The 13,230-nt window shown below is 63.6% G+C and overlaps 2 protein-coding genes across 3 annotated transcripts in view; both read right to left on the bottom strand.

The window, feature by feature from the left end:
* Positions 1-13,230, bottom strand: part of LOC123351456 (guanylate-binding protein 1-like) — a 58,776-nt gene that overhangs the window by 44,849 nt on the left and 697 nt on the right. The window lies entirely within an intron of this gene.
* Positions 5,117-13,230, bottom strand: part of LOC123351454 (guanylate-binding protein 1-like) — a 292,158-nt gene continuing 284,044 nt past the window's right edge. Inside the window, exons 2-11 of one of the 2 annotated variants that reach the window (XM_044990810.1) lie at positions 11,508-11,711; positions 11,229-11,356; positions 9,732-9,841; positions 9,152-9,393; positions 8,579-8,821; positions 7,411-7,691; positions 7,067-7,279; positions 6,563-6,665; positions 5,898-6,091; positions 5,122-5,634 (exon numbers count right to left, since the gene is read on the bottom strand). In XM_044990810.1, the coding sequence (XP_044846745.1) occupies positions 5,509-5,634; positions 5,898-6,091; positions 6,563-6,665; positions 7,067-7,279; positions 7,411-7,691; positions 8,579-8,821; positions 9,152-9,393; positions 9,732-9,841; positions 11,229-11,356; positions 11,508-11,694 (1,827 nt within the window). In that variant the 5' untranslated portion in view covers positions 11,695-11,711 and the 3' untranslated portion in view covers positions 5,122-5,508. Of the gene's footprint in view, positions 5,635-5,897; positions 6,092-6,562; positions 6,666-7,066; positions 7,280-7,410; positions 7,692-8,578; positions 8,822-9,151; positions 9,394-9,731; positions 9,842-11,228; positions 11,357-11,507; positions 11,712-13,230 lie in introns of both variants that reach the window. The other variant, XM_044990811.1, reaches the window with a different exon arrangement.

The following is a 13,230-nucleotide window of genomic DNA, read 5'->3' as shown; positions in this document are numbered from 1 at the left end:
ATGACCTGGCCATGGCCCAACTGAACAACAGGGAGGCCCCGGCTGCGGTGAGTGGGGGGGGGGCCAAGCCTACAAAGAGCTTCGGTACGAACTTCCTGGCCCCGCGTAAGGAGGGGGAGGACATAGACACCTTCCTGACGGCCTTTGAGAATGCCTGCGAGCTGCACCAGGTGGACCCTGCAGACAGGATCCGGCGCCTCACCCCCTTACTGGACTCCACCGCCGTGGAGGTGTACAGCCGAATGAAAAGGGAGGAGGCAGGGGACTACAACCTGTTCAAAGAGGCCCTGCTCCGCGAGTTTGGGCTGACCCCAGAGATGTACCGGAAGAGGTTCCGGGGTCAACGTAAGACCCGGGAGGGCACATACCTGCAACTGGTCAACTGGCCGCAGGGGTACGCCCGCAAGTGGACGGCTGGGGCCCAAACTAGAGAGGACCTGCTTGACCTATTCATACTGGAGCACCTGTATGAGCAGTGCCCATCCGACCTGAAGCTGTGGTTGATGGACCAAAAGCCGGAGAACCCGCAGCATGCAGGCCAGCTGGCCAACCAATACATGGACAGTCGGGCAGGGGATAATAGGGAGGCGTCTCGAAGGAGCAGGTCTGCCTCGACGCAGAGGGAGATTCACCAGGAGACCTCCCAGAAGGGGCCGAGGGAGGACCCCCACCAAAGGGAAACATCTGGCGCCAGGGCCAGCCGTCCCACTCGAGGGGACCCGCGAGACATGGGCTGCTATCAATGTGGCCAACCGGGCCACATACGGGCCCAGTGCCCCAAGCTCCAGGACAAACTGAGCAGACCAACCCCACACCGGGTCAACTTGGTAGAGACCCAGCCGGAGGGGGGGCAGCGTTCGCAGGAGAGGGGGGCTGGCCGCGTACCACCGTCGAAGGAGGGAGGGGGGCCCTGGGTCGGCCCCGCCGAGGTGGATGCTTCCAACCCTGAGTTTTGGGTTTACAGGGTGGGCACGGGGCTACCCCTCCGGAGCGAGTGCCTTGTCCCCCTGGAGGTAGACGGGAAGGAGGTTACTGGGTACTGGGACACGGGCGCAGAGGTGACGCTGGCCCGGCCCGAGGTGGTGGGCCTAGATCGGATGGTGCCCAACACCTACCTGAACCTGAGGGGTGTGATCGGGACCCCATTCAAGGTGCCTGTAGCGAGGGTACACCTGAAGTGGGGGGACAAGGAGGGCCTCAAGAATGTGGGGGTGAACGCACATTTGCCCACGGAGGTGTTAATGGGGGGGGACCTCGAGGACTGGCCCAGTAACACCCGGGGTGCCCTGGCCGTGAACCATAGCCAGAGCCGACGCAGGGCTCTGCACCCTAACACCGGGACAGGCACGCTGCCAGGGACACCGGACCCTGACCCGGTGGGGAGGGAACGCCCAGGGACGGGGCTCAGAGAGGCTGTGGCCCCAGACCCAGCCGGTGAGAGAGAGCAGATCCCCGTCCCTGCTCCAGCGGCTGAGTACCAGGCCGCGGTGCGGGAAGACCCCTCCTTGCGGAGGATAGGGGACCTGGCCAGCCTCGGGGGGGGACAGACCATGGGACGAGGTGGCCGGAAAAGGTTCCTGTGGGAGAAGGGGTTCCTGTACCGAGAATGGGCTCCCCCAGGGAAGATGGAGTCAGGGGGGATCAGGAGGCAGCTGGTGGTACCCCAGGAGTATCGCCACCAGCTGCTATGCCGGGCCCATGACATTCCCCCTTCAGGGCACCCGGGAGCCTGGCGTACCCAGCAGAGGCTGCTACAGAGCTATTACTGGCCGGGGTCTTTGCCCATGTCCGGCAGCACTGCCGCTCCTGTGGCTTCTGCCAGAGGGGGAGGGAGGCCCGGGACAGGGGGAAAATGGCTGTAAGGCCCTTGCCCCGCCCCGAGGAGCCTGTCCAGAGGGGGGCCAGGGTCAACAGGGGGGCTCGGAGCCGAGAGAGCCCGAATCACAACCCCCCAAACTGGAACGTAGGGAGAAGGCCCCAGGCCCGCGTGCACCCCAGGGGTACTGGGGTGGGGAAAGGGCGCGGGCGGCATAAGGTTGTTGGTGGGTCCGAACTTCCCCGGGTCACTGGCTGGAGTGACCCCGCTCAGTTCAGTCTCGGAGGGGGGAGAGGTGTAATGGAGTAGGAAGCACAGACTGTCCGTGTGGAGGAGGGGAGAGCCAGAGCTTTAGGTGAGATGCAGGAATTCACAGTGTGGGCCTGGGGGAGGGGAGATGACACCTCTGGCCAGGGCAGAGACAAAGGAAAGAGTCTGGGAGGGGCCGGGGGAAATTGGCAGACTGGTGTTGGCTGGAGAAGAGAGGGGAGGCAGGGAGACCGAGCTCTGATCCCCAAGGGGGCCTGGGAGGCCCCCCAAGATGGACCTATCCGGGGAGATCCGGTTATCTATGCCTGCAAGACCTATGTTGGACTGTATTCCTGTCGCCTAAATAAACCTTTTGCTTTGCTGGCTGGCTGAGAGTCCTGATGAATCTGCAGGGAGTCCGGGGGTGCAGGACCTGACTCCCCCACACTCCGTGACACCTTCCAACGCCTGGTGGATCAGCTACTGAGGGGGATGGAGAGTTTTGCTGTGGCGTATATTGATGACATCTGTGTCTTCAGCCAGACCTGGGAGGATCACGTGTTCCAGGTTAGACAAGTGCTGGACCGACTCCGGGAGGCTGGGTTAACCGTCAAGGCTGAGAAGTGCAAGGTGGGGATGGCTGAAATATCTTACCTGGGCCATCGGGTGGGGAGCGGCTGCCTAAAGCCGGAACCGGCCAAGGTGGAGGTGATCAGAGACTGGCCCGCTCCCCAGACCAAAAAGCAGGTCCAGGCCTTTATCGGGATGGCGGGGTACTATCGGAGGTTCGTGCCCCACTTTAGTGCCATAGCTGCCCCCATCACTGAGCTGTGCAAGAAGGGGAAGCCAGACAAGTTGGTCTGGACCGAGCAGTGCCAGGAGGCTCTCCAGGCGCTGAAGGAGGCTCTGCTCAGAGGCCCAGTTCTGGCAAACCCAAACTTTGACAAGCCCTTTATGGTGTTTACCGACGCCTCAGACATGGGCCTGGGGGCGGTGTTGATGCAGGAGGATGAAAAGTGGGAGAGACACCCCATCGTGTACCTGAGCAAGAAGTTGCTACCCCGGGAGCAGAACTACGCGGCCATCGAGAAGGAATGCCTGGCCATGGTGTGGGCCCTGAAGAAACTGGAGCCATATCTCTTTGGGCGCCACTTCACTGTGTACACCGACCACTCTCCCCTGACCTGGCTGCACCAGATGAAAGGAGCCAACGCCAAGCTCCTGAGGTGGAGCCTGCTCCTGCAGGACTATGACATGGACGTGGTCCACGTGAAGGGAAGTGCCAACCTGATAGCGGATGCGCTGTCCCGGAGAGGGGGCCCCGAACTTCCCCGGGTCACTGGGCAGAGTGACCCCGCTCAGTTCAGTCTCGGAGGGGGGAGAGGTGTGATGGAGTAGGGACTGTCTGTGTGGTTGATAGGTGAGAGCAGGGACTGTCTGTGTGCTTGGTAGGCAGAGACAGGTATGCAGCTGTAACATGAGCCTGGCCTGGGGGAGGGGAGGTCTCACCTCTGGCTGGGGCTAGACAAAGGGAAGTGGGGAGTGGAGTCAGTCTTCGTTTTGGGAGCTGGGTGGTGGGGTTTCAGGGGATCCTAGGCTGGGATCCAAGCACCCTGAACCCCCCAGAAAGGCCAGATTGAGGGGTCCTGGCTCTGAACCCAAGCTGGGCTGTATCCTGTGTTCCTGTTGTTCAATAAACCTTCTGTTTTACTGGCTGGCTGAGAGTCACTGTGAGACTGGGAAGAGGGGTGCAGGGCCGGACTCCCCCACACTCCGTGACAGGGACCCATTGGGGCTCTTTTGAGAAGCTCGGGGGCCTGAACATGAATAATGCCCCCGTGCCTGTGACGCTCTCGTCCGCGGTAGTGACCTCAGAGCCCCCTCGCCCCATCCTGCCGCTCTCCTTTGCTCCAGCTGTCTGTGTGACCAGATCTCGGAGCTCAGACATGCTTGCGGGGGGGCCAGGTGCCCATACGCTGAGCTCGCAGCACGTCCCTTAAGGAACTGCTGCCCCGGGAGCAGAACTCTGCGGCCTCAGAGAAGAAAGGCCTGGCCGTGGTGCCGGCCCTTGGAAAGCTGCAGCTGGGTCTATTTGGGTGGCACTTTACTGTGTGTACTGACCACTCTCCTCTGACGTGGCGGCGTCAAATGCCAGGGGCTGATGCCGAGCTGCTGGGGACAGAGACACCTGGTCAGAGGGTGGCCAAGGTCAAGCTGGGGGCTCTTAACCCAGAGAGCCCAAATTGCAGCTCTCCAACCAGGGCTGGCTCTAGACCCCAGCGCGGCAAGCACGCGTGTGGGGCGGCCCTTTCCTGGGGGGGTGGCAGGCTGGGCCAGCGGACCTGCCGCAGTCATGCCTGCGGGAGGTCCACCGGAGCCCCGGGACGACCGGACCTGCCGCAGGCATGACTGCGGACGGTTCGCTGGTCCTGCGGCTCGGCTGGACCTCCCACAGGCATGACTGCAGCAGCTCCAGCGGAGCCGCCGGACCTGCGAACCGTCCGCAGCTGTGGGAGGTCCAGCCGAGCCGCGCGACCAGCGGACCCTCCGCAGTCATGCCTGCGGGAGGTCTGCTGCTCCCACAGCTCCGGGGCGCCTCCCGCGCATGACTGCTTGGGGCGGCCAAAAAGGTAGAGCCGCCCCTGCCTCCAACCTGAGCACTGGGAAAGACCCCGTCCCAGTTTGAACCCCAGGGGTATTGGGGTGGGGAAAGGGCACAGGCCCCTAGCTGCTGGGAGAAGGGGCTGTGATTGGTGCAGAGCCCTAGAGGGCAGGTGGGATGGTGTCTGCACAGAGAATGGCCGACGCCCAGTCTCCTGGCAACTGCTGTCCTGGGCCCCTCCCCGGCACGGTGCCAACCGAAGGTGTTGGAGAACAAAGGGGTCAGGTGACCCCAGAGGAGGGGCTGGAGGGGGTCAGTTGGGAGCTGACTGGGGAAATGGAGGGAGGCCAGAACTGGGGTCTGGGCTCCCTACCCCCCAAGATGGACCTGACTGAGGGGTCCGGTTCTCTGTCCCTACAAGCCCTGCTTGGGGCCGTGTTCCTGTTGTCTAACAAACCGTCTGTGTCACTGGCTGAAAGTCCCGGGGAATCGCAGGAAGTGGGGGTGCAGGGCCCGACTCCCCCACACTCCATGACACCCTACAATAACACAGCACTGCATGCAGCACCAGCAGAGTTACAAGAGACCCTACAATAACAAAGCAGAGCAAGCAGCAGGTGCAGTGTTTATGAGAGACCCTACAATAACACACCAGTGTGTACAGCTTTCCAGTATCAAATCTCTGTAAACAACAAGCATCACTCAGTGCGAAGGCTGAAGCCCTCCACCCGCAAACGGACCAGGACCCTAGTGGTTGGCTCTGCCCAGCACCCCCACATCTCAGGCTGGTGGGAGGGGAGCCAGCCCAGCCCTGCTCCCCGAGGCCTCTGGGTCTCTGTTCTCAGAAGATGACACAGGGAGGGGGTGAGGGCGGGGGCCGGCTCATCTCATCCTTCAGGTTCCGCATCTCGTGCTCCAGCTTCTCCGCCTCCCTCTGGAACCCGTCGCGCAGCAGTCGCTCCTGCTCCTGGGGGACAGAGCCGAGGGTTAGTGCCACCGACACAGAGCTGTGGGGCTCTGGAGCGGGGGGCCAGGGGTCCTGGCTCCCATCTTCCCCTCACTCTAACCACCAGCCCCCACTCCCCTCCCAGAGCCGGGAGAGAACCCAGGAGTCCTGGCTCCCAGCCCCTGCTCTAACCACTAGACTCCATTCAACTCCCAGAGCTGGGGATAGAACCAGGGGGCTCCCACCCCCCTGCTCCAGGCAGCCCAGCTCCCCGGGGTAGGTACCTGCAGTTTCAGGGCCAGCGCTGTCTGCTGCTCGGCCAGCAGCTGCCTCCTGTCCTGCTCCATCTTGGCCGTCAGCTGCTGGACGTGCTCCTGGTGGCTGCGCGCCTGGTCCTGCAGCAGCTGCTCCGTCCTGGCCTGCATCTCCTGGCTCAGCTGGGCCTCCCGCTCGGCCGCCCCGGCCCGCGCCCGCTCCACTGGGGGGGGGGCACATGGTCAGGGCCGGGGGCTCGGGGTGCAGAGCCCTGGCCTGGGGTCACTGGGGCATCAGTGCCCAGGAGTCACCAGATCTATGGAGCCAGAGCCCTGGCCCTGGGGTCACCACGTCCATGGGGCACTGGATGTATGGGGCCCTGGGATCACTGGATCTATGGGTCACCGGGCCTGGGAGGTCACAGAGACCCTACCCCGAGGCACCGGATCTATGGGACTGCAGAGCCCTGGTATCTGTGGGGTCCAGGAGTCCCAGGATCTATGGAGCCATGAAAGCCAGGGTCACTGGGTCGATGGGGCCGGGAGGGCCAGGGGTCGCTGGGTCTATGGGGCCGGGGTCACTGGGTCTATGGGGCCGGGAGGGCCAGGGGTCACTGGCGTTCAGGAGCCAAGAGATCCCCAGATCCATAGGGCCGTGGGGGTCACAGGACTATAAGCCCCAGCTCTGGAGTCACCTTCAATCTCCCTCTGTTTGTCCGTGAGGCTCTGGTCCGTCTGCAGGACGGCCTGGGCCACCGTCTCCTTGGACTTCAGAAACTGCTGCAGCACCTCGGCCGCCTGGGGGCACCGGGGAGAAAGGGGGTGAGCTGGGGCCCACATCCCCCCCACATGCCTCCCCCACAGATCCAGGGGCCCACAGACCCTCTCGCCTGCGTCTCCAGACACCTAGGGGACCCCAGACCAGTGGGAACCTCCACGCTGCCCTCTCATCCCATCAGTCTAGGAGAAGCCTGGACCAAAAACCCACAGTGGGATCCAGCGGTGCCATTAGTGTTTCCCCCCAGGGCACCCGCAGGCTGTGTGAGCTGCTCAGAGCCATGGCCAGAAACAGAACCCAGGAGTCCTGGCTCCCAGCCCGCCCTGCTCTCACCACCAGACACCACTCCCCTCCCAGAACCGGGGACAGAACCCAGGAGTCCTGGCTCCCAGCCCCAATTAATGCTATTCAGCCAATTCACCATGATCCCTTTCCCTGGCAGCTGCTTGTATTTCTCCACCATCTCCCGCTGGTCGTCCAGGAGGCGCTGGTAGCCCCCGGGCACCGAGTAGCCCCCCTCGCAGACCCGCTCCTCCAGCTCCTGCGACAGCTCCCTCAGCACGGCCGTGCACCGGTCCGACGACGCCTGCTCGTTCCGGCGGCAGAGCTCAGCGCGCTTGGAGTCCAGCTCGTCCTGCGGAGAGAGGGGACATCGGAGGAGAAAGTCCCTGTGCCCCATTCCCTGCCCCAGAGAGCCAGCCAGGTCCCTGCCCTGGGGCCAGCGCCCCCAACACGGGAAAGGCCTCGTGCCCCATTCCCTGGTACCTTCAGCTGGCGCTGGTATTGCTGCTCCTCGTCCTTGAAGGCGCGCGCCATGAACGCCCGCAGCGCCTCCCGCTCGCACTGGGCGTGCAGCTCCAGCAGCTCCTGCACGCTCTGCGTGGGCAGCGCCGCCCGCCGCCCCAGCTGCTCCTCGTAGGCAGCCACGGCCTCCCCCACCGCCGCCGAGTTCTCGATCTGCGCCAGGGCCAGCACCGCGCTCTCCATGCAGGGCACCGCCCCGCTGCGGATGGCGTCCACGTAGGTCACCGCCAGGTTCCCCAGCACTGCCGGAGGGGGCAGGGTCAGTGCCAGGGGGCCCAGCACTGCCGGAGGGGCAGGGTCAGCGCCAGGGGGCCCAGCACGGCCGGAGGGGGCAGGGTCAGCGCCAGGGGGCCCAGCGCGGCCGGAGGGGCAGGGTCAGTGCCAGGGGGCCCAGCGCGGCCGGAGGGGCAGGGTCAGTGCCAGGGGGCCCAGCGCGGCCGGAGGGGCAGGGTCAGTGCCAGGTTCCCCAGCGCGGCCGGAGGGGCAGGGTCAGCGCCAGGGGGCCCAGCGCGGCCGGAGGGGCAGGGTCAGTGCCAGGGGGCCCAGCGCGGTGGAGGGGCAGGGTCAGCGCCAGGGGGCCCAGTGTGGGGGGCAGGGTCAGTGTCCCCCACCCAGCCCCTCCCACACACTCCAAGACCCCGGCTGCTCCCCTGGACCTGCCCCTCCCCATGTGCCCCAGTCCACAGACCCCAGCCAGAAATCCCCCCCCCCCCCGTCCCCCTGAGCAATTGGTGCCTTGTCTCTCCTTGGGATGTGCCTGACGTCACCTCCAGCCGCAGGATCCTGCTCTGCCTTTCTCTGCAGCCCAGTGGCCCTTTGGGACCCAGGCGTCCCTCCCTGGGGAGATGCGACCGCGCTGCCAGCCAGGCCTCTCCCCATCATCTTCCCCGGGCCCCGCTAACCGGACCTGCGCTGTCTGGCTCTGCACGCCCTGTTCCCCCCCCCCCCCACGGGTCATTTCCATTCCTCTGCTCCACCCCCAGCGCCCCATCTAACCGCGCACCCCAGAGCTGGGCGCAGGCTCCAGCGCTGGCCACAGGGGACCCCTCCCAGCTCGGTTCACCCGCCCAGCACCCCACGAGCCCCATTTGCCCCAGTGCCCCCCGGCCCAAGGGCTCCCGACACTCACTGGCCCCGGTCACCACGTGGCCGCCCAGGATGGTCTTGGACTTCGACGTCTCCCAGACGTGGTGGCAGAACCGGGTCACCTGCTCCTGGAACTCAGAGTCCAGCTCATCCTCCTGCAGCTCCTCCAGCCGGGGCAGGCGCTTCCTGCCGGCCGGCTGGACGAAGGCGAAGCATTTCCGGGCCGGGAAGAACAGGCGGATGCACTTTCGGGGCAGGTTGTAGCACTGGTCCTGCTTGCCGCTGCCTGGCAAGCAGAGCCCTTAGCCAAGATGTGGCTGCTTCTGGGGGGCAGCGTGTGACTGATGAACAGATTCCCGTGGGAGGAAGAGACCCTGCTATCCGGGGGAGGGGGACTGAGGGGAGCCGGGGAACCGTCCCAGCTGGAATGTGGCCAGGACAGTGAAAGTCCCAATTCCAGGAACTGGTAACACCCGCGAGGTGTTGAGTTTGTGTCTTGACCAAAAGTCGCCCTCCAACAGCACAGCCTGGGGCCAGCCCTGAGAGCCAGGGGAGAGCCCCCACCCCGCCCCCTTAGCTCTGCCCTGGGGCACTGGGGCCGGCACCACTCCCCTACCTGGCTTTAGTTTCAGGGCGTTCTCCAGGTACTCGTCCTCGGTGATCTCCCGCCCGTCCAGCTGCAGCTGCAGCACGAAATCCCGCACGGCCCACACGAAGGCCGGGAAGAACCGCACGAACTCGGCCGTATCCTCCCCCTCCTGCCGGCCGCCCTTGCCTGCTGCCTTCACCTTCATGTCCCCTCGGCTGCCCCCACCCGCCGGCTTCACCTTGATGAGCTCCGTCAGCTCCGTCACGTAGCTGGGGGCCGGCTAAGGAGGAGGAGATGTGGCGCCCCCCGCAGTGGGGTCCCGCTCCCTCAGGGGCCCCCCTACCCACCTGCGATGGGGCTCGGAAGGGACTGCGGGTAGGGGAGGATATTCCATCACAACACCCGGTGCCCTGCACGTGAAGGAGCGACTCTGACAGCTGGTGGCAGTAGTGGGTTGTTACCCATCACGCAGAGTGGCCACTAGAGGGGGCCGTGGTGCACCCCTGCGCTGCGGGTCCCGATTTCGCTGAGGGTGAAGCGTTTGGATGGAACCGCGGGTCCCTTCCCCAGGGATATGGGCCCCCCCCGGACCCCCAGGGCAGGATACTGCAGCTGGTCCATGGCCTGCTGGTTGATGGTGCCCATGCTGTTATAGACCAGGGTGCTGCTGAGCAGCACGGCCAGCGCGAAGATCCACACGTCGTTCTTGGTGTTGCCCTGGAACGACACCCACCGTCACCGTCCTGAGTGCATCCCAGCTGCAGAGCTCACAGCCCGTCACAGAGCACGGCGGGATTGCCAGCCCCATGGCACAGATGGGGAAACTGAGGCACGGGGCGGGGTGGCCAGTGGAACAGCCCCCAGCTCTCTAGAGTCCCAGCCCAGGTCACATTGATTTCCCATTCTCCAACCCAGCAGAGTCACTATTTGGGGTTGGCATATTCCCCTCCCCCAACCTGTTAAATCCCCAGCTCCCGGAGGCACGGGAGGGGGCGGGAGGTCCCATTGCTCCCCTCGTACTGATGAAAGTTCCTAAGCCACACGGCTGCATTTAAACTTTGGGAAGGCGATACCTCCCTGCCCCCCGGGGTCCAGCTGCAGCGGCCCCCACTGCAGGCTGGGGGTTTGCAGCTGCTCTCATGCATTTTTCAGGTTCCATCCTCTTTTATCCCCAGTGGCGGCAACACCGGCTCTTTCCTCTCCCTACGGCAGGGCGAAGCCAACATATGGGCAAGGCTGCGGGATCCTTCTCAAAGGATCCATTTTATCTGAGCCCCTCTCCAGAGCGAATGTATTTATCGTCACACCCCCTCTGGCAGGCGGGTGGGTAAACTGAGTCCAAGCTCACACTGGGGGTCTGTGGAGCAGGGATTCGAACCCGGCTCTCCGGAATGCCAGCCCTGCCCTCCAGCCCTCCAGCGGGGCAGGAAATTGTCACTGAAGAACATCCAATTTTTGATACCAAAACCACTGACGAAACGGGGACAGTTAAGGTGAATTTCCTCATTTGAAAAATTATTGGGAATAAAAGTTTCTGAACTGTGGAAACGGTCCAACTGGGTTTTTCAAGGCAAAACGACGTCTCGGTGTCAATGTTTTGGTAAATTTGTACCAAGTTCAAAAAGAAAAAAAAAAGGAAAATCAAAATGAAACATTTGGAAATTATCCACCTGTTTGCATGACCCGGAGCCAGGGCACGTTTCCGATTTTCGAGCCCTGGCACTTTCCCCCCATTTTGACAATTCAGGACAGGAAACATTTTAAACGTCTCAACAGCTCGTCCTGGGCGGGAGAAGCGTTTCCAGCCCCACCCCGGCCTCCCTTCCCAGCCCCGCCATGGCATCCCCAGCCCTCCGGACATTGGCACTGCCCCCTGAGAGGGCGCTGGCTCCGCCTCGGACCCTGCCTCCTTCCCCTGCAGGGGGTTTGCTAGGAGTGTCTGTGCACAGAGGGGCTGGGAGCTCCTTAAATACCCCATCCCCTTTCCCAGCATGCCTTGCCCTGAACTACAACTCCCAGCAGCCCCTGCGTGCCAAGGGGCGTTCCATCCTGCTAAGCTAATTGGCTGATTCTCATAGGCTGCCCCCCCACACCCGCCACTCACCTTCTCCACGTCGCCCAGCCCCTCGGTGTCCAGCAGCACCAGGGTGTGGCCGGCCCGGCGGGGGTGGGGCAGGCACCACATCCAGATGCCCTTGGTGTGCGACTGGATGGTGGAGCCCAGCGAGAACCCTGGGGAGAGAGGGGTGGAGCTGGGACAGATGCAGAGCGAGGGGACCCAGGAGTCCTGCCCCCCCGACCACTAGACCCCCCACTCCCCTGCCAGCACCAGGGAGCGAACCCAGGAGTCCGGGCGCCCGGGGGCCGGGCTCACGTCTCTCACCCGTTCTCTTGCCAGCCAGTCGGTTCATGAGGTAGGACTTGCCGGTGCGGTACAGCCCGGCCACGGCCACCACCACCACGGGCTGGGAGATCTCCGCCAGCACCTGCAGCGCCTCCTGCTGCACCCGCAGCTCCCCCGCCGGGCTGTTCTCCACCAGGCAGATGGGGGCCGGCATGGGGATCTCCATCGCGCTGGGGGGGCGGCCTGCGGGACACAGAGCGGGGAGGGTCAGCGCGGGGGGGGAATGAGACACAGAGCCGGGCCTCCCAATCTGCAAGAGACCCTTCCCCCGCCCCGTGCAGCGTACGGACCCCAGCGTCGCCCGCTGCAGCTCACCCCGGGGCAGACAAGCCCTGGCGCTCCTGGGCATCGCTGCAGACCCCCAGCTGGTGCCCCTTGAATCACACCTGCCAGGGCTGCTGCTGGACAGGCAGGACGGTGCAGTGGTTAGAGCGCAAGCCTGGGACCCGGGGTCACGTCCCAGCTCCCCCACAGACTTCCCGAAACTTAGGGCAGGTTTTGGAAGATGTTTCATCATTGCTGCACTCAGTATTGCAAGGCCTGACTGTCCCCTGTCTCAGCTGCTCCGTGCCTCGGTTTCCCCATCTGTACAATGGGGATAATATGTGAGGCTGCGGCGATGGGGCCCCTAGAAGGACCATAGACAGGGCAGCCAGAGCCCACGGGATGGAGCCATGGGGCACGCGGAGGCCTCCGATTCGCAGAGGCCCTGGAGGTTTTTCGCCTTCCTCTGCAGCGTGGGGCCCGGGTCACTTGCTGGAGGATTCTCTGCAGCTTGAGGTCTTCAAACGACAATTTGAGGACTTCAATAACTCAGACATAGGTTAGGGGTCTGTTACAGGAGTGGGTGGGTGAGATCAGTGGTCCCCCACCTTTTCGTCTGGTGGGTGCCAGACGAAGGACCATGGCAGTGGTGGAATTCCCGCGGCATTTCGGCGGCAACACCTCTCGATGACACTGCTTGTCAGCAGAGATTTGCAGCGCCACCTCCTGGCGTGTTCACTGTGCGCCAGCGATTGACACCTGCCCGGCGTCCCTGCTGCAGAGCGTCCCTGGAACATATTTCTGCCCTTGTCCGTGGCAAACACCCACTTTCCGCTTCTCAAGATGCTTCCTGCAGCGAGGCCCCACCCCCATCACCTACCGCATCACAAACCCCAGAGTTACACCGAGAATCTCCCCGTTATTCAATCTCAAACGTTATTTCTTCTGTTTCTACCTCAGCCAGTTTCATTATCACTCATGACACTTTGCTCGTCTCGTCTGAGGGGCTGAAAGACTTTCACACACAAACAATTCACCCTCCCAGCCCCCGGTGGGTTTGGGCTTCTCTCCAACACAGAGAGAAACGAAGGCACCGGCGTCGGGAGTGGAATTGTTGAAGGTTCGTTACTGAGCTGGGGACAGAACTCTGGAATCCGGGCTCCCAGCCCCCCCGCTGCGCTAACCACAAGATCCCAGCCCCCTCCAGAGCTGGAAGAGGAACCCAGGAGTCCTGACTCCCAGCCCCCCACCCCCAGCGTTAGCCCCAGTTCCCTTCCTAGCAAGTTGACATGAAACTCCGCTACCTTTCCTCCCCTCCCTTTTCCGTCCAGCTCGTCCCACCCTTCCCATGACCAGTCTCCATACGACCTACCAGGCTCTTCCACCCTTATGTCCCCGGCTCTCATGGCCCAGGCAGCTCAGGTTAAGAATGTAAAAG

The sequence above is a fragment of the Mauremys mutica genome, chromosome 17 (genome assembly GCF_020497125.1).
Source record: "Mauremys mutica isolate MM-2020 ecotype Southern chromosome 17, ASM2049712v1, whole genome shotgun sequence".
NCBI lineage: Eukaryota > Metazoa > Chordata > Testudines > Geoemydidae > Mauremys > Mauremys mutica.
This window is presented reverse-complemented; position numbering and strand designations above follow the sequence as displayed.